The following is a 21,933-nucleotide window of genomic DNA, read 5'->3' as shown; positions in this document are numbered from 1 at the left end:
TAATTAATCACATTTCCTAAGTTTAGACTTAGGAATACATTAAAAATGATTAATTATTTTAATTAAACCATCTCTAGGTGGAATTTTCCCAAACAATTTATGGGTCTTGGAGAATGCATGTGTCTTAGCCTCTCTACAAAATCTCGAGGCTAGAGCACATCTGATGCTACAGAAATCAACACTCCCTCTTAGCGAGGAATGTGCTCTAGTGCTGCAACCCACTGAAGCATCACTCTATCTCTGCACCATCTCCTACTACGTTGTTGATGTCTGGCTTTGCTACCCATCAACTATTACACAACTCTGATTGTTGCATCCGTGCTGTTGTTGGCTCTGCTAAATTGCTGCCAAAACTGCATTTGCATTGCAACCTTCTCCCACTGCTACTGCTGCAACTGTAACAACTGCAACTGTAACAACTGCAACAGAAAAGCATCCAAAATACAGAATCAATTGTGGTCAGTATGATGCATCTGTCCCCTGAGTCCTAACTGCTGCTAGACTCTGCGCTGTCGCTGAAGCCTCTACGTTGTTGCTGACTCTACTCTGTGCCAATTGCACTGCTGCCAACTCTGCTTTGCGCTGCTTAGTCTCTAACTGCTACTAGCTATTGCATCTGTCACTCTGGCACCTGACTGTAACAACTGCAACTGATCCATCCTGCTACTGCATGCTATGGGCTCCCCTAGCAAGGTATTGATTCATGAGGTGGACCTCCTCAAGAATCCCACCCATCCTGTAGCTCTCTGGGGCTACAACTCCAAATCACCCTGTTGTCGCACAGATTGACACGACAACGCTCATACCGGGGGCTGTCACTCTGATCCCTGATCTCTCCGTTTAAGCCTGTCTCCTGCGGCTAAGGGGGGTAGACCCTATGAGGTGATGAAGACCAACTGTCGACCAGCTGGGTTGGGAGACACGAGAAAACAAGCACTAGATTGATTTACTGAATTAATAGACAAGTGCCTTGTGGAGTTAATGTTTAATCGATTAAGTATCAGACACTGCAACAATATAAACCATGAAGAGCGATCATTTATCATGAAAAGCTTAACTTTTGCCAGATACAAGATAACCATAAAGGCTCAATAACTCAGCAACTTAAAAGAGTAAATGCTTTAAACAGTCACGTAAAACACTAACAAGAGACCACATTCATGCAGTTAATCCTCAGATGAACATTGAATCATATTAAACACTAATTCCCACGTCAAAATTTTTAGCCTCAGCATAAAAGATGAAACCTAAGAAATTCCCAAGCCAAGACTAAAATTGCAATTTTTTATTTTTATTTTTTTAATTTTATTTTTAATTTTAATTTTAATTTTTTTTATTATTTTTTATTATTATAAAAATTAAGGACTAAGGGAAACTTTAATTAAATCTAAACCACAAGAAAAGAAAATCCTTTTTGCCTTTTAAATTTTTATGATTTTCTGAAGTTTATTGAAATTTTTATTTTTTATTTATTTAAATAAAAAAAACTAAATAACTGAGAACCTAAATCTAAATCTAAAATAAGAATTAAATCTAAAACTATAAAATAATCAAAACTAAAAAAAGACTCTTTAATTTTTTTATAATTTATAATTTTTTTATGATTAATAAAACTAAAATTTAGATCTTAAAAAAAAAAAAAAAACTTTAATAAAACTAAAATAGTCTAAAATCTAAACTAAAACTAAAGCTTAAAAATTTACTAGAATTAAACTATCAAAATATTACAATTTTAATCCTAAACAAAAAAAAACTTTATTTTTTTTTTATTTATTTTTTTTTATATTTAATAAAATCAAAAAAAAAAAAGAAACTATGAAATAAGTCTAAAATTAAAATTCAATCTATATCCTAAACGAAACCTGAATCTAACTAAAACTAAACTAAGCCTAAAATCGAAATTTTAAATCTAAAAATTTACGAACTATGTAAATATAAAAAAACGTAATGTCAAAAATTAAAACAATAAAATCTACCCAAAACCAAAAACGAAGCCGTAACTCATTCATGCTTAAAAATAAATCGATACGCAGTCATACCTGACCCGAGAGTGAAGACGGCGGACGGATTGCAGTTATCACCTGAGGATTTCTGGCTGGAACAAAAAGATTGAACATGAGGACAGAAAATCGCAACGAGGGGACCGGCTATGGCTCAGGAGGAGACTGCAGCTGGTTCACAAAAAAATCACGATTTCTGGCAGTGCATTGCATGTGACGGCATGGATAATTTTTTTTTGCAGGTACAGGTGTGATGGCGGAGGAAATACGCGAATGTCAGGCCTGTAAGATTTAATTATGCTGAAATCCAGAATTTGCAGGTAATTCGACGTTGGCTTGAGCAACCATTCACCCACTTTGCTCTGCTTTAAATCCTTTCTGCGTTTGATCAAGTCCCTCGGCAGCCGGCAAGGGGACTTTGTACGTTTGCAAATACCAGTTATGGCTACGCTGAGGGTGCTGAGCTGAAAGACTGCGGTTAAGATCGATTTTTTCTTACCAGGCAGCAACCACGATTCACGTGAAGTTTCTTCTAGGCTGAACGCCCACATGCATAACACCCCGATGCAGAGAAAAGAATGAGATTTTGAAGCGGCTTTATGCCAGAAACCTGATACTTTCTTACAGTATGCCCACCACTGTTCAAAGTGTGCAGCCAAGAAAAATGCGTGGGTATTTTTTAGGTTTTGAGTCCACCGCTGCTATTCAAATCGAAATGCCTGCGGGTCGATTCTCAGCATTTCTACGCATATACAAACCAGCCTCGTGTATATTTCGTTTTGCAGTTCTTTTCTCTTGACGGCTATGAAGCCACGGTGTGGAATGAACTGCATAGATTTTGCAGGTAGCCTGCCGTTTTCACGTGGGTAACAGAACAGCAAAACCCTGAATCGAAATATGTTCCCTTCAATACGTGATTTCTGGGCCTTGATGCTTCCACGGCCAGGCAAGCAGATGATCAATTAATCAACGCAGCACCCAGAGGACCAAGAAAACTCCAGATCTTGTCTCAGGTCTGTAACCTGCAAGATAGGGAAACAAAACCCGGCAGATATACACAAAATTTTAAAGTAAAACCCTTCAAAACTATCCTAAAATCACAAAAAAAATTTGCAGTAAACAAAATCAAAACCCTAGCTCCAGCAAAAGAATTACAGTATTTACAGATCTAAGGCTCTTTAGTAGCCAGATTTATCGATAATCACAGTAATGTTATCAGAATTTAATTTAAATGTAAAATGCTTCAGAAAACCCTGCATGCATTCATAAGAAAAATATTTCGAATGATAAGCCCGGGATCAAGAACTGGCTGGGCTCTTTCAGAAAACACAACCTGGGAGTTGGCTGGTTCAGCCGAGAACTTCCCCTAACACCCAGTAATTTGAAAAAAGGATTTCTTACACAGCTTAAAATCAACCATCAACATAGAAGGAGAAAACAATAGTGAAACCCCGATCAAATGGAGATACCTGTCAATATATTTCAAGATCTAAACTATTATTCAAACCTCAAAGATCAGACAAGATACCTGTGCCTAGATCAATCTTCATTAAGCTATCATTAATGGCTGAAAATAAGATTATGCAGAACAAATAGAACAATCTTACAGCATTTTCAGAAGAGTAACACCAGCAAGATTTTTAACCCCAAAGTTTTCTTTATTGCACAAAAAAATGAAATACAAGAGAGCTTCTTCAGCACAAGACTCACAGATCGCCTCTTTTCTCAAATGACCCCCTAGGACCCTATTTAAAGGAAATGATCCCAACGGCTAGTTCGAGTGATCCATGTCGAAATGATCTCGACCGTCGATGAGAATGAAGACATCTCTTAATCCCTTCCGTCGATTTATTAAAAAATGATATTTTACATGCATTCACTCAAAATATTATTATTTTATTATTTTAGGGTTTTTGCTTTATTTTATAATTTTTTATATTTTTTATAATTTTTTATATTTTTCAATTATTTATTTATTTATTTAATTTTTTAATTTTTTAATTCATTTTAAGATGGATCCTCGAACTTAGCCTTTGGAAAAATCACCTAGGACCTAGGACTTAAGCCTTATGAGGGGATCAAAACTTTTTCTAACCCTCAAGACACTTTACATCATGACTTTTACAATTTACATCTTAAGGGAAAAAACCCATTCAACACAGACCCTCATAAACCATCCAGTTCTGCGACACAATTATAATCTAGCAGGATAACACACTAGGATTTTCCTAAAATTCTAATGACAAAATCCATCCTGGCTTTGGGGTCAGGCTGAAGGAAAACTCTGCCGATCATGGATCGGTGAGACGAAAAACCTTCCGGGATGTAGATTACCATTAGAAAGTTAGGTCCACCTAGGCAATTTACATACACGACTCATATCTGCTAAGATTATTTACAATTCATACATGCAGACTGGGTTTACAATTAAATCGATCAAGCTGCTGATGACTGCAGGATGGCTCGGACATGTCGATCAAGTGATACCCCTTTTCGCAAAGAAAAAGGGAGTGTACTGCATGGGTAGTTGACCAGTAGTGGTCAACATCTGGCTCTACTTGGGGACACGTTGCTGCACTGTAGGAATGTGAGAATCCAGAATCTGCACCCATGCAACACACAACAAAACATAAGTAGCGTCCATCCAAAAAATCGTCATATAACATTAAGCACAGGAAAGATATAAGCTCTTCATTTATTAACTAATCTAGAAAAGCAAATCTAATCTTAAAACAGAAATGAAAACACTGAAATGACAAGGAGCATGGTTAGAAATACAATACAAAGGATTCCCTATGGCATCAGATGTGTTCAATATAGTGTATACTGAGCATTTGCCTGCTTTCAGGCAAATCTGTTGGTTGCTTGTCGGATGCGCCATGTCCAATTCTGCATATGGTAGGACTTTTCGCTATCCGAAAATCAAGCTGCTTGCCGCCGTCTGATGCATCAAATCTTCTTTTCATTCTCTTTCTCTTGCGCTTTTTCTTTGTGGCAGGCTGTATTACTGATGACGCGGAACTTTCTGTTTCAAAGCTATCAGATGAAGTATGTAAGATATGCATGACATGTCTTTCTTTATCCTGCATCTGATCTTTATCATTTTTAAGTCTATCTAGATCACCTTCAATTAACCATCTTTCAATCGAACCAATGACCTCCTCATAATAAGATGGAACTTGTTGCGACAAATGAGAAGGCTCCTGATCTGTTGATGTCCCCTGGTTTCTCTCATCCTTTGACCATTGTTGAAACTTTTGAACCTGTATTTTAATGACATTTATCGACTAGAGTGTTCAACCTTTATAGCACTGATTCGCCTGACATGGTCTTCTTCCATATCTTTTATTACTTTATCGTTCTTTTCCTTTACGTTCATCAAGCAATACTACATAGAGTTTATTTCTTCTTTATGATTTGCTTGCATGGTAGCTAACTGATTATTATGATTGAACGTCATGATAGTCATTTCTTCATCCATAGTTAATAACTTGGTCTGTATAGAATTAATTTTCCTATCATGATCAGTTTTCATGGTCATCATATTTTCCTCTAAGTCTGATAACTTGCTTTGCATAAATCTAATTTCTGTGTCATGATTAGTCTTCATGGCCTCAATTTCTTTAGCATGCTGATTTTGCATAATCTCCATCTCCCTATTACGTTTTTCCAGGTGGGTGCATAAAGTTCTCACATCATTGACGTAATTAGTTTGATTAATCTCCATATTTTTTACCAGTAGCGTTAGTTCTTGTATAATTTGCTTTTGATCTTCCTTTTCGTTGTCATTTGTCCCTGCTTTTCCACTATCATGGACTTGATCTGAAATAGTACAGGTGGACGACACATTCTGATATGAAGAATCGTCTTGGAATCTTTCACCGACAGCTGGACCTTTTATCAAATTACTTTCATTCTGTTGCACAATTTTAGGGGCACAAGGCGAGCTATCTGGATCACCATATCTATCTTTAAAAGCATTGACAATGTCTTGCAAAGAAAAGAAGGCATCTTCAGGAAAACTATTAAACCAGTTCAAAGCATCACCCTTTAAAGAATGGACAAATAGACGCATCTTGAAATCTTCATGATTATATTGAGGAAGTCTACAATATATGATCATTACACAAGTAAACCTGTTTAAATGTTGTCTAACAGCGACCGAATCACCACCTGAGAACTTAAATAATTTAGAAATGGCCTCTTTCGGAAAATCATGGAGATTATCAGTAAAATGACATGGTTTAAATGAATAATCCATGATGAATAATAAGGGATCAAATGGATGATAGAAAGAGATTTCTGCTCAAGAGAATTAAGAGATGAAAGAAGTGGAGTCGCCACTTGAACAATGAATCTAATTCTAAGATCCAAAAAATCAACCAACAAGCAGATATGAGAGAGGCTTCTTGCCTGGGAAAAATAAAAGAAATGGAGTCGCCACCCAAACAAGAAATGAACTGAAGAGAAGTTGCTGATATGTGATGAAAAGATCCAAATGATGCCAAAAAAATGTTGAATCTGCCAGCTCAAATGAGAGATGAGAAAGATGAGAAGACGAATATCGTTGAAACGCCAGGAACAGAAAAACTCTATCCCCGGCAACGGCGCCAAAAAATGTTGTCGCACAGATTGACACGACAACGCTCAGACCGGGGGCTGTCACTCTGATCCCCGATCTCTCCGTTTAAGCCTGTCTCCCGCGGCTAAGGGGGGTAGACCCTATGAGGTGATGAAGACCAACTGTCGACCAGCTGGGTTGGGAGACACGAGAAAACAAGCACTAGATTGATTTACTGAATTAATAGACCAGTGCCTTGTGGAGTTAATGTTTAATCGATTAAGTATCAGATACTGCAACAATATAAACCATGAAGAGCGATCATTTATCATGAAAAGCTTAACTTTTGCCAGATACAAGATAACCATAAAGGCTTAATAGCTCAGCAACTTAAAAGAGTAAATGCTTTAAACAGTCACGTAAAACACTAACAAGAGACCACATTCATGCAGTTAATCCTCAGATGAACATTGAATCATATTAAACACTAATTCCCACGTCAAAATTTTTAGCCTCAGCATAAAAGATGAAACCTAAGAAATTCCCGAGCCAAGACTAAAATTGCAAATTTTTTTTATTTTTTATTTTTTATTTTTTTATTTTTGTAAAAATTAACGACTAAGGGAAACTTTAATTAAATCTAAACCACAAGAAAAGAAAATCCTTTTTGCCTTTTAAATTTTAAATTTTTTTATGATTTTCTAAAGTTTATTGAAATTTTTATTTTTTATTTATTTAAATAAAAAAAACTAAATAACTGAGAACCTAAATCTAAATCTAAAATAAGGATTAAATCTAAAACTATAAAATAATCAAAACTAAAAAAAGACTCTTTAATTTTTTTATAATTTTTAAATTTTTTATGAATAATAAAACTAAAATTTAGATCTAAAAAAAAAAAAAAAAAAAAAACTTTAATAAAACTAAAATCTAAACTAAAACTAAAGCTTAAAAATTTAATAGAATTAAACTATCAAAATATTACAATTTTTTTTTTTTTTTCTTCTATATTTAATAAAATAAAAAAAAAAGGAAACTATGAAATAAATCTAAAATTAAAATTCAATCTATATCCTAAACAAAACTTGAATCTAACTAAAACTAAACTAAGCCTAAAATCGAAATTTTAAATCTAAAAATTTACGAACTATGTAAATATAAAAAAACGTAATGTCAAAAATTAAAACAATAAAATCTACCCAAAACCAAAAACGAAGCCGTAACTCATTCACGCTTAAAAATAAATCGATACGCAGTCATACCTGACCCGAGAGTGAAGACGGCGAACGGATTGCAGTTATCACCTGAGGATTTCTGGCTGGAACGAAAAGATTGAACATGAAGACAGAAAATCGCAACGAGGGGACCGGCTATGGCTCAAGAGGAGACTGCAGCTGGTTCACAAAAAAAACGCGATTTCTGGCAGTGCATTGCATGTGACGACGTGGATAATTTTTTTTTGCAGGTACAGGTGTGATGGCGGAGGAAATATGCGAATGTTAGGCCTGTAAGATTTAATTATGCTGAAATCCAGAATTTGCAGGTAATTCGACGCTGGCCTGAGCAACCATTCACCCACTTTGCTCTGCTTTGAATCCTTTCTGCGTTTGATCAAGTCCCTCGGCAGCCGGCAAGGGGACTTTGTACGTTTGCAAATACCAGTTATGGCCACGCTGAGGGTGCTGAGCTGAAAGACTGCGGTTAAGATCGATTTTTTCTTACCAGGCAGCAACCACGATTCACGTGAAGTTTCTTCTAGGCTGAACGCCCACATGCATAACACCCCGATGCAGAGAAAAGAACGAGATTTTGAAGCGGCTTTATGCCAGAAACCTGATACTTTCTTACAGTATGCCCACCACTGTTCAAAGCGTGCAACCAAGAAAAATGCGTGGGTATTTTTTAGGTTTTGAGTCCACCGCTGCTATTCAAATCGAAATGCCTGCGGGTCGATTCTCAGCATTTCTACGCATATACAAACCAGCCTCGTGTATATTTTGTTTTTCAGTTCGTTTCTCTTGACGGCTATGAAGCCACGGCGTGGAATGAACTGCACAGATTTTGCAGGTAGCTTGCCGTTTTCACGTGGGTAACAGAACAGCAAAACCCTTGAATCGAAATATGTTCCCTTCAATACGTGATTTCTGGGCCTTGATGCTTCCACGGCCAGCCAAGCAGATGGTCAATCAATCAACGCAGCACCCAGAGGACCGAGAAAACTCCAGATCTTGTCTCAGGTCTGTAACCTGCAAGAAGAAAACAAAACCCGGCAGATATACACAAAATTTTAAAGTAAAACCCTTCAAAACTATCCTAAAATCACAAAAAAAATTTGTAGTAAACAAAATCAAAACCCTAGCTCCAGCAAAAGAATTACAATATTTACAGATCTAAGGCTGTTTAGTAGCCAGATTTATCGATAATCACAGTAATGTTATCAGAATTTAATTTAAATGTAAAATGCTTCAGAAAACCCTGCATGCATTCATAAGAAAAATATTTCGAATGATAAGCCCGGGATTAAGAACTGGCTGGGCTCTTTCAGAAAACACAACTCGGGAGTTGGCTGGTTCAGCCGAGAATTTCCCCTAACGCCCGTTAATCTGAAAAAAGGATTTCCTACACAGCTTAAAATCAACCATCAACATGAAAGGAGAAAACAATAGTGAAACCCTGATCAAATGGAGATACCTGCCAATATATTTCAGGATCTAAACTATTATTCAAACCTCAAAGATCAGACAAGATACCTGTGCCTAGATCAATCTTCATTAAGCTATCATTAATGGCTGAAAATAAGATTATGCAGAACAAATAGAACAATCTTACAGCATTTTCAGAAGAGTAACACCAGCAAGATTTTTAACCCCAAAGTCTTCTTTATTGCACAAAAAAATGAAATACAAGAGAGCTTCTTCAGCACAAGACTCACAGATCGCCTCCTTTCCCAAATGACCCCCTAGGATCCTATTTAAAGGAAATGATCCCAACGGCTAGTTCGAGTGATCCATGTCGAAATGATCTCGACCGTCGATGAGAATCAAGACATCTCTTAATCTCATCCGTCGATTTATTAAAAAATGATATTTTACATGCATTCACTCAAAATATTATTATTTTATTATTTTAGGGTTTTTGCTTTATTTTATAATTTTTTTATATTTTTTTAATTTTTATTATTATTATTATTTTTTTTCAATTATTTATTTAATTTTTTAATTTTTTAATTCATTTTAAGATGGATCCTCGAACTTAGCCTTTGGAAAAATCACCTAGGACCTAGGACTTAAGCCTTATGAGGGGATCAAAACATTTTCTAACCCTCAAGACACTTTACATCATGACTTTTACAATTTACATCTTAAGGGAAAAAACCCATTCAACACAGACCCTCATAAACCATCCAGTTCTGCGACACAATTATAATCTAGCAGATTAACACACTAGGATTCTCCTAAAATTCTAATGACAAAATCCATCCCGGCTTTGGGGTCAGGCTGAAGGAAAACTTTGCCGATCATGGATCGGTGAGACGAAAAACCTTCCGGGACGTAGATTACCATTAGAAAGTTAGGTCCACCTAGGCAATTTACATACACGACTCATATCTGCTAAGATTATTTACAATTCATACATGCAGACTGGGTTTACAATTAAATCGATCAAGCTGCTGATGACTGCAGGATGGCTCGGACATGTCGATCAAGTGCTACCCCTTTTCGCAAAGAAAAAGGGAGTGTACTGCATGGGTAGTTGACCAGTAGTGGTCAACACTCGGTGATCATGGCAAACTCTTTTTCCAATCTAGAGGATAGCCTGTCGATCTCTGCAGATGCAGCCTACTGATCCTGTTTCTCCTCCTCCTTATTTTTGAGAGGACATTGAGTGTTGTAGTGACCAAGCTCACCACACCTGAAGCACTTGAACTTGGAAACGTCCTTCTTCCTCCTGTGCTGCTCCTGCTGCCCCTTAGATGCGAGGGCCACATCTTCCTCCTCCTTTACTTGCTTCGTCCCACTGCTGCTGCTACCACCACTGATGGTGCTCTTCACCAGATCTCGCCTCATCTCCTCCTGTTGTAGATCAACCCACATACGTTCCCAATCTGGTAGTTTTTCTCTGCCCAGGATACTCTGGACGAAAACTTGCCATTCTTTGGAAACATTGTTCAGAGCTAATCGTACAAACTTTGTAGGCTGGGGCGCTGACCCTACTGAAGATAGTTGATCCTGGACATCCTGAAGCCTAGTAAGGAAGGGGTCTATACGCTCCCCTTTCTGCATCCTCGTGCATCTCAACTTCTCCTCAAGATACATCTTTCGCTGCTTGGAAGACCCTTCGTACAACATAGCTAGTGCTTCCCACATCTGTCGGGCAGTATCTTTGCCAGCTATGTGAGATACCACGTGATCTCGAACCCCATCGAGAATCAACCTCTTAGCTTTCGCCATCTCCTTCTTGTATTTCTTAAGCAGATCTGCATCTACGGGTACAACTACCACACTATCGATATAAGTCTTGAGATCATGTTCATCTAGAAGGCAGGAAATTCTAGCCTTCCAGATCACATAGTTGGAGGCTCCCTCCAACCGATCTTGATCTCTCAACCCTGTTGATGCCATCTCTCAAAAATGTCGAATTCCTCCTCTTCTCCTCTGCACAGCTGCTGCCCAGCTATTCGCACTCCCTTATGGAGTGAGAAACTCTGCACACAACTACTATTGCTTTGCTAGGAAAATTCGAACTTCTTGGCTAGAAGTCCCCTGAGGAAAGAATTCCCTCAGTGTGTGCTCTTCCTTCCTCCTGACGCTATTTGCACTAGCAAACTGCTGCAAAATCTGCGTCCCAGCTGAAGATCTTCTCTGCAAGGAAACTGTTGCTACTCCCTCTGCCTCTGGTACTCTTTGATCTGGAAAATTTTATTCTCTGTCGACTCACTCAGAGAAGTAAAATTTCCACGAAAAATTGACCCTTCTGGCCAAGGAAATACGCTGACCCTGGGGCTTCGAATTGCTGCCTATGCAAAAATTCGAAACTCCTCATTTTATGCTCTAAGCTCTCCGACTTATGATCTGTGCTCTGATACCATGTGAAAATTCGGTGACCCGAATCCCTACTGCAACAACTAATTAAATTTCTCCTACTTGTTAATTTCTTAATCAAGTTATTTATAGTATTACACAGTAAACATCGAAATAAAATCTACTGTGCCTTCACAACATAAAATACCGCGGAAACAAAATACTGCATAGGAGAGAAATGAACACACACAATTTTACCGTTATTTTTGGACCAATGTCCTCGGAAAAACCCAACTTGGGAAAACCGGTGCAACAACTGAGGGTTTTATTATTAAGTAATATTTTTCTATGTACAAATCATTGGATGCCCAAACTGTCTATTTGATATAGAGAATAAACTGGCAAAGAGGTAGTGAGAAAATATCCCACACTGTCACTGAAGATCCGACGTTGATCCGGGCTCAAGGGACTGCATCACCCTCTTCTGATCTTCTGCCCACTAGATACTTGACTCCCTGGCCTTCTGAACTCACACCCTAGCTTCTGGCACTGGATCTCGACTTCTCCTCAGCACAATTGCGGACTCCCTCTGAAACATTGTGCTGCCTCTCTGGACCTCTCGATGCCTTCTCTGCCTTGCACTCGGGACTGGAAAAATCCCCTTCGGTCTACTATCCCTGCCCCTCACTGCAAGAAGATCACTTTATCTCTCTCTGACAACTCAGCGTTGCTACTCTTGAGAATTCGATCTCTAGATCTCACTATCTCGATGTGTTTCCAAGTGCCTATCAAGCTCCTTCTCATAACCTCTCATTGGAGCACCAACGACCAAGATTAAAACATAATCAAGGGCTAAGATTAATCGGGAGTTGGTCCTCATCTTTATTTAGAAGATTCACACCAGATTTAATTAATACCCTTTAATTAATCACATTTCCTAAGTTTAGACTTAGGAATACATTAAAAATGATTAATTATTTTAATTAAACCATCTCTAGGTGGAATTTTCCCAAATGATATATGGGTTTTGGAGAATGCATGTCTTAGCCTCTCCGTAAAATCTCGAGGCTAGAGCACATCCGATGCTACAAAAACCAACAGAATTCTTGATGATGATTATGTATTTTTAAATATAGAATCTAGATTCTAAAAGATGATGGTAATATGAAAGTTTTATTTTGTCATATATATATATATAGATATATCTTTTCCTTGCATTATCATATCTAGATTTTTTGAAAATTCGCCTATCCATTTCAAACCCCATTTTCGTGTCTGTTCCCGTATCTGTTTCAATGCAACTTAGTTGGCGGGATGGCAACATTTCTACAACATGTTAGTTTTTGTAGCATCGGAAGTGTTCTAGTCTCGAAACTTTGTGGAGAGGCTAAAACACAAGAGTTCTCCATAACCTAGAAATCATTTATGGAAATTCCACCTAGAAGTGTCTCAATTAGATTATTAACCAATTTTTTAATATTTCCTAAGTCTAAACTTAGGAAATCTAGTTAATTAATCAGTATTAATTGAGAAAGGTGAGAATTATCTAGAAACTCACACAAATCGATCCAAAAATGATCTCAACCATCAATTATGTTTTAATCTTGGTCGTTGGAGTCCCAATTGGAGATTATAAGAGGAGGTCGAAGGGTGGATGGAGAAACACACTAGTGAGATCAATTTCCTTGGGCAGTTCGATTTTCTAGAGAGTAGCAACAGTTGTCGGAAGAGTTCGAGCCAAAGAAGGGAAGCAAAGATAGAGAGGGGCAGGGACAGTGATCCGGAGGAAGTATTCCAGTTCTGGAGAGACAACAACAAGAGGCCAAGTTATTTCCAGTGAGGTTGCGCAGAGGTTTGCGTAGGCAGCTTTAGAGGGAAATTTGATTTAGCTATTGGGAAATTGATTCATCATCTAGAGGCAGGGAAAATCTTCCAAAAGGTTGAAATCATTTCCAGCGGTAGAGACAGGCAACATGACTTGATCAGAGGCAGGTTTGTGCTAGACGTCAAAGGGTCTGTGCAAGCACTACGTAAGGGGTCTAGGAGGACGAGTTTCTGAAGCTGAGTTGTGTCGGGGTTGCTTGTGGAGGAAGGGAAATTCCCTCAGATAATTTTGGCCAGATTTTCTTGCTGTGGATAGCCAGTTTTCGGCATCTAGATTGTACTCAAATTATTTCACTATTGCTTAATAATTAAAACCCTCAACTGCTGCACCGGTTTTCCCAAGTTGGGTTTTTCTGAGGACTTTTGTCTAAAAATAATGGTGTCATATTTTTATGTGTGTGTGCTAGTATTTCTCGGTTTCTAGTTTATCCGATGCAGTATTTTTATTTGGTGAAAATTGCAATTGTGAATTATTTGTTGTTTGTCGTAGCAAATAAACTATGAATTAATTTATAGTTAGAAGAATAATTTATAGTTGTTGCAATAGTTAAAATTTTCACACAACATGTTGTGATGTACGAGGGTATGGAACCAACATTTAATCAAGATCACCAAGCTCTCTATGTATCACGATGTTGGTAGCATTGACTGTTGAGCTCCTCCCAACCCTAGTAAAAATGTACACTTCACTCAAGCAAAATCATTGATTAGGATGTTAAACCTTTTCTATCTTATTTTAATGCTTAGAGGGTGATTTTGATGAGGAGGAAACAAGGGAAATCTGTTGTTTTAATTGCCATGATTCATCTTATGACATACATTTATTTTTGCTTTGATATGATTTTGTATCATTCTATTAGATCTTATGACTCAAGACAAATATCATATTTCAATATCGATGTTTGATGTATCACTTGACATCTTATACATCTTATATATCGATTTTATTTTCATATTTATGTAGAAATGTGTTTGTTTGATGTTGATGTTGATGTTGTTTTAGAAATTAAAAGATTGAGAAAAAAATTATTATTTTTATATATATTTTTTATATTTCCAATATTTTCCCCGATATTGCCAATAATTTAAATTTTGGACCCCCAGCGATAAATTGCTGATAACGATAAATGTAACATTGACCTATACAAAGTAAGGCTACTTTTGAAAATTAAACCTTTTCGTGGATGGATAGTCTTCTAGGATCACATATTATGAAAATGAAAATAGCTATGTTTTTTTTTCATTATTTTTTATTCAGTAAATCTATTATAATATTCCTCAATTTTAACATAATAATTTATGGTTTTAATGCAGGATTTCATACTAAGAGGACGCAAGAAAATTCCTCTTTACAGGTTAGTAATTTATGAGCTTTAAAAACCATTCTTTTTTACAAGTCCTACTGATGACTTCTACTTATTTGGAACATGCCAATTCTATAGCTGCAAGAAAGATACATCTGATTTAGATTAAAAATATAAGTATGCCTTGTATTTTCCTATATTAAATGAGGAGAAAAGCTTGAAATCCTATTTTTATTGGTTTACTGAGTTCCACAGTTTCTACTTAAATGGACTGAAAAGCATTTTACAAGAACTGTAAGAGTTAAATGCTATACATACTAGAGAAGTATTATTTAACTTTGATACAAATTTTCTCATCATTTGCTGGAACTTTCAAATGAGCTAGGATTACGGCATCTATAATTTTTCTTGTTTATATGAATTAATGTGAAGTACAATCTTATTAATTTTCTAAGCCTCTGGTTCATCTTATACAGTGGCCTCTCATATGGCTCGGCATACTGAAACTCATACAACGACAGTCATATTCTTTATGTATTTCATATGCATGGAGACAGAGCCAGCGTCAGTTTATAATTTTCAATTCCAAGGGTAGAAGTAAGGCACATGATCAGGCATTTCAAGTACTAATCTATGATAAAGAATCGAGGACACAAATCATGAGCATGATCTCTATATGTGTACCTTGAGAAAATCGCTGCAGTCCAACTACCTCATTTTCTGTGATATGGCTACAATATGATTCAATATTGATGGTATTTATATTTAGAAGAGGAACGATACAATATTCAGTGCCCAAAACCAAGTCCCTGTAGTCATATGGAGGGCAGAGGAGGTCTGAAGAGAAAATCAGTAAGACAATGTATCAATTGGTCCAAAATGTCATAAAATCAACACTAAATACTTGGGACTTGTTACCCCCTCACATCTAGGGGTAACTGGAGGAGATTTTTTCTCTTACTATCCTTGTCGACAGTAGTTCCATAATTGGCACCCATGTTTCTCCACAGACAGTTGCCCAAAGAGGCTCCCACACCATGCTCAACTCACACATTTGATTATTTTGGTGCATGACACACATGAGGTACATTTGTTCATTGCTTCATATTAAGTGCTAGTGGCATGTGTATTTGACATGAAAGTAGTGACTATGGGTTGAATTGGATAATGTATCACGATGCTTTGAATTTGTGCCTCTTGCCTTATTTCATCTTAGTGGTCATCAACATCTCGTTGTCATGCTTGGGTAGATGGGTACTACGAGGGGCACTTGATAGAGGTAATGTGTCCATGTTCCAATCCATACATAACATGTTCCAACTTTCTCATTTCCATTGTTCATCCTCTTGTGTTGGCTGTTATTTTTCACACATATAGGTTCATGCTTCATAATCCCATGAGAAAGACCTTGAATGCTTGATGTTGATACAGCTTTATAAAAAAAGGAAAGAGCAAGAAATAAAGTTCAAAATGCAAAAAACAGTGAAGGGATATGAATGATAAGTCAAAAGCCAAAGTAAAGCTTGAGCTCTACCCCCTGACTAGCATGCCATTGCACCAAGTCCTATGCAATGAAACACATACCTAAAAAGAACCAGATGAAATTTTCCCAAACTCCCATGGAATCAAATGTATATGCGAGAAAAGGGGACTCTGTGAATTGATGTAAAAGGAAAAAATAAAATAAAACAAGAAAAAGGCAAGAAACAGGTTGTAAGAAACACTATTGAGGAAAGGGTAACTACATGCATAAGCGCTCTCTCAACAAAGGCACTAATGTGAATGAATATCTTACATAACCTTACATGACTATGTAACGCCATTCATGAAGTTAAACCCCATACCCTTCCATCTATCATCACACATACTCCTTGATGGGTTTCTTGCAAATTACTACTTTTTTTTGGTATTAACACACCTAATAGGGGTTAATGATGATCCTCCCATACCTAAACTTGGCAAATGGCACGAATTCTGTAAGTTATTGTGAAGTTTTAGGATGATACTTAATGTGATCTACCTAGTGGCATTTACATATGATGTGACTCACTTTCTAAGTTGCATTGACTTGTGCACATGCCCTAGATTGATGGACACAGTCAGGCACTTGAAGCCCCTCCCTAGACTATGTACTTTGCATGAACATGATGTGGATTTGAGCTTTGAGACCTATGGAGGGTGTTGAGGGGCTACTTACACTTTTGATAGAGGTTGTCCCACCTTTTGAGAGGTTGTTCCGTTTCTGTTGGAGGATGTTGGGCATTTTAATGACATTACACCCTTGAGGAGATGTCCTAGCACCTTCTTGGAGATTCTGTGGCACCTTTTGATGAGACTTGTTAAACACACATGGACAGCAAAGGAATATGAAGGATAAATCATGAGAGTACAATTTTTATTGACAAATGATATACATTTATAGTACATTGTTTGACCGTTGGGTTTCACATCCCAAGGTCTCTTGGACTCCTTTTGTCCATTCAGCTACCACACTAACCCATTGAGGATTAGGTGTCCAACATTCCCCCCCTTAATCCGAAGGGTTATGTATGAGTCCAAGAAGAGAGCTGTAATACAAAGAGTGCAAAAATGCATGGCAGCACTAGGCTGAATGTGCTCTCTAAAATGTTGGTTAAAGGGCAGTGGTTTAAGGATGACCACCAACACTGGAACGCTTAGTGCAGTTCCCAGAACTCTTCCAAAATTGGCAAGAAGATGAAGTATTCTGCTAGAGGAAGTGCTCTTATTGATTTGAAGAGGGAAACCTTCAACCATAAAAGGGAGGTCTCACCCCGCATAAAAGGGAAAATTTCAACCTGAAAAGGGAAGTCTCAACCTGTGATGGTTTAAGGATGACCAACAACTCTGGAATGCTTAATGCAATTCCTGGAACTCTTCCAAAACTGGCAAGAAGCTGGAGTCTTCTGCTAGAGGAAGTGTTCTCTATTTTGTTCCTGGAATTCTTCCGAAACTAGCAAGAAGCTGAAGTCTTCTGCTAGAGGAAGTGTCCCAGATTGCCAACTGAAGGCATGTTCACGGGCATCTTTGTCTTTGGCTACAACTATGAAATTGGTGTGGCGGGTTGTGGCTCAGGCTCGCTTGATGTGGCTTTGAAGCTTGTAGATGACCATCATTTCCCCCCCTGTCAGATACAAGGTGATATGATGGAGAAAACTCAACTGCAAGACTGTTCAATATTCTGGAACAAGTACTGACATGTGTTTGGAATATCTTCTTGGCTGTTGATGCCCATTGCCAAGAAGCGATCCATCCAAGATGAATCTTTGTTCTTGCAGGACGTTTGTTTCTGAAGCATCTGTGTGAAGAATCGCTGGTTTTATGACAGTGCTTACATGGATGAAGATCAAAACAATGATCTTTCAAATGGCCAACTCGGTCACAGTGTTGGCATTTCACAATATGTTGTTGTTGTTGTTGTTGTGGAAGAGGGGCAGGATCTGGAACAGCTGAAGCTGAACTGTCATGAGGAGCAGGTGAACTGTCATGAATGAATCCAACACTCTGAAACTGAATGGGCTTGGCGTAGTCTGGAATATGAAAAGACAAGTCCTTGTCATATCCAAGACCAGTTCTGTGCTTGTTGTGGACAAGCTGTTCCCAAGGTCTGATGATGGGCTTGGGAATCGCAGGTTGAATTTTTGCATTTGCATGTACAACTGCTGCTTTATGGGGTACTAAATTTGAATGAACTGTAACATTATTGTCTTGCTGTTTATGGGAGTCTGTTTCAATCTTCTGAACAGAAAGAGGTTCAAAATGATGACTCCATTGTTGTAATTCTTCCTGTTGTAGCTTTGTCTCAAGCTGCAAAAACTCAATATTCTCTTGTACATTAAGCAAACAGGTTCTAATGTCAACAAGAGAAGCTTTGCTTATTCTTACTGTACCATGATCAGAGGAATGTATCAGAGTTTTTAAGAACTCCAATACTTCACCAATTCTGGCTATTTTATTCATTGTCAAAATTACACTGATCAGAACTATGAACTTGTAGAGAAAAATCAACACTTTCTCGCAATATGTCAATACAATTGGATTTTACAACAGATTGCAATTGTCTTCAAAAATAGTAATGGCTCTCGATTTCAGTTGTGTTTGGTTATATAAGCTTCATATAAGCTTCATATTCCAACACATTTGAAATAACATAAAGTAATCAACACCACATAAGGAGCATGAATCGACAAGAAAAATGACCAACGCATATGCCAGATTGAAGAGCAACCACGGGATTTTAAGAGGTAAATTTCTTAATATATAAAACCTGACAAGAATAGAGAAGGGACAATGCTTTGAACTCTGGATTTAAAACCTCTCACGCTTCCATTTCTTCATCGGGAAGGGATCCATTTAAAACGGTTTTCACACCACACTGTCATACCATAAGCGATCTCTTCATACGCAGCACATACACTTTGGGAAACACTGATAAACACAGCCTCCTCACCTCTACTTTACAATGCCTACTACAGCCACGGTTGAAGATGCACGTCCAGCAACCCAACCTTTCTGAAATTAGCAGAGGAATTCACACCCAGATTTGTGCAATCCCAACGATATCTGACAATACTAAGTCAGCTTCCAACTGTAATCGAATGTTGTCTCTGGATAATAAATTCGTTCAAGAAGATTATTGCTTCAGGAATTAAATGCATAGTTGCATCACTCGTTACAGAAGGATAGCAGCAATTCTTATACCAGTGAAGTATTTGATCTCCAACAATCACACAACAGGCGTCTAGTCTTTGAAAGTGACAACGTACACAGAATTTGTTCAGAATTTCAGCAAGCATTCATATGTGGCAGCAGGTTTCAATGGATTAAGACCCTTACACCCTCAATTTGGACATTGCTCACACCATCGAACCATGTACAAGGGAACTTGTCCATCAAGCCATGCACAGAGAAACCCGTCTCAAAGCTTGATTTCTTCACAGTGAGATCAACCTTCTATGACAAATATAACTTCTACAGTATGCCTTCGAATTCCCAGCTCATGCTCTTTAGATAGCAAGCAACCTCAGCAAACAGACTCCTTTCACGTACAGGGAATAGATAGCCCACGAATTTAATGATGACTCAACCCTCTCTTTCCTTTTTTTTTTGTAAGTCTATAATAGCTCACTGAACGTGTCACTGCATCAGAGGTGGAAGTCTCAACTATGTCTCCTCAGTTTGCCTTTCTTAACCACGGAGGAGCCACATTGAACATTGATAACAACACATTAAATGAAAGAATAACTTCTCTTGTACAGGAAAATATTTTCAAGGATGAACACAGTGAAGCACTTAAAACAAAGCTTCAAAGGCTAGAGCAACTATATCTGCAGCAGTAGCAAATATAGTGCAAACAACGATGGAGCGCCTTTACCAGTTAGTTGTGTTTTTGCTTTAGAAGTAGTTTTCTCATGAAAATCGATGATTTAATACGTACAAATATGCACAATGAATTGACATCAATACCGCAACGGGACTGTGAGGATGGCCAACTGTTCGAAGGGCTGCACGGTGGAGTGGAGTTACCAGAATTCAACAGAGTTGCCAGCGTTCAACGGAGTCGCCAGCATTCAACGCATTGGAGGATGCATTGTGGCCACACCAAGCTCCAGGTTTAGTTTGAGGATTACGTTGCCCATAAATGGAGGCACTAATCAATGCGCTAGTTTACGGCCAAACGCAATCACCGCTGCTAGTAGCTGTAATTGCTCCGATGAATCCAAATATGGCTAGTAACGATCTTTATTTTCGAATTCTTCTCGGAAGACCAAAATCCCTATTGAAGACTCTTATCGCTGCCAAGATGGTCCGCATATTTCAACTTTGAGAGGGCACAATTACACTTTCAATATTAATTTGCTTGTAAGCGCGTATGGGAATAAATGGATCCGACTATTCAGAACCGAATTTGAAGCTCCATAGCATAGTACTGAATGCTGTTATTACGAAATATGGCTAGATGAAATTACCTGAAGCCAAGGCAGACTCCGATCTGAGTCTATCAGCGGCATACGCCAATTTTGGAGGCTTCTCTCTCGCTGTAAGAAGTGGAGCCCACAGAATGAAATCCGAAACGGAGTCAGTGACCTAGATGTCTGTCAAGATGGTCTACAAGTGTCAAATTTCCAGTATTCCTCAGAAATTTTCTTTTGGCCTGCTGCCAAGAATCAATTAAAGCGCCCAAATATTTTCTAATTGATCATGTATTTGCATTCGACTTGATGCTATAATTAGGGAACTATTCTCGGCCAAATGAGTAGGTGGAGAAGCCTACTGAACCATAACGAGAGGTGTTAACGCTGTAGGGTCAGTGGATGATTGTAAAAGCGTTATATATTATGGAAGGCGAACAGTTGGCATTGCATTGAGCATTCAACAGTGGTATGGCACATACCTCTCACCTCCACGTTGTCCATTAACTGTGGCTTCGTTGAATGGTATATGCTGCGAGATTATGAATGCTTCATTCACCGTTGTCGTATTCAATACAACGACAGATTGTTTTGTATTCCCTCTGATACCACCTTCAAATCCAGGATACGCTAATATAGTCAGACCTTGTCGGCGAGGAGTAGGCACAGATACGTTATGCAAAAGATTGTTAGACACCTCTGAGAAATCGAGATTATAGGAAACTCAGACCTGCAGATTTGACGCTCAACCAAACACATACGAACATATTCAATGCATGAAGCCTTGTACAACAATTTTGGAATCCATTTTGGAACAAATCGTTGAACATTTGAATCGAGAAAAGCCAATACGACAGACACAAACTTCAAAGATTTCAGGAACTGTTATCTGACAGGACATAACAGCGCATGCAAAGGAATAACAGACTAAAGAATACAGTTCTGAGGGGCCCCAAGGTTTCCAGGCAGATTTCAGCGCTGATAGACAGAGGTGGCAGCTAATGGCAGACAACGGTTATGGCAGAGAGCCCACAGAGCGCAGGAAAGAATATGGGGCAGAAAAATGCTCAATTCTGACAAGCAGATAGGGCATTAATTAATGCTGTCAAGAATGCTGTTGGACAGGCAAAATCTGACGCTCTATAAGGTGGCAATTCTGATCAATTCTAATTAGCAGAGACCACAAAACAAGTGGCTCAAATTGGAGCAGGACCAGCAATCGCCCGCTCTGAT

General features: G+C 38.0%; 1 protein-coding gene across 2 annotated transcripts in view; it reads left to right on the top strand.

Annotated features, from left to right (window-relative positions):
* LOC149187643 (putative CoA ligase CCL12) overlaps positions 1 to 21,933 on the top strand; it is a 278,936-nt gene that overhangs the window by 115,065 nt on the left and 141,938 nt on the right. For both annotated transcript variants that reach the window (XM_089411419.1, XM_089411418.1), the window contains one exon: positions 14,781 to 14,821. In XM_089411419.1, coding sequence (XP_089267545.1) covers positions 14,781 to 14,821 — 41 coding nt within the window. The remainder of the gene's footprint in view (positions 1 to 14,780; positions 14,822 to 21,933) is intronic.

The sequence above is a fragment of the Pinus tabuliformis genome, chromosome 3_1 (genome assembly GCF_031772625.1).
Source record: "Pinus tabuliformis cultivar Carrire ecotype Pingquan chromosome 3_1, CPIR1, whole genome shotgun sequence".
Classification (NCBI taxonomy): domain Eukaryota; kingdom Viridiplantae; phylum Streptophyta; class Pinopsida; order Pinales; family Pinaceae; genus Pinus; species Pinus tabuliformis.
This window is presented reverse-complemented; position numbering and strand designations above follow the sequence as displayed.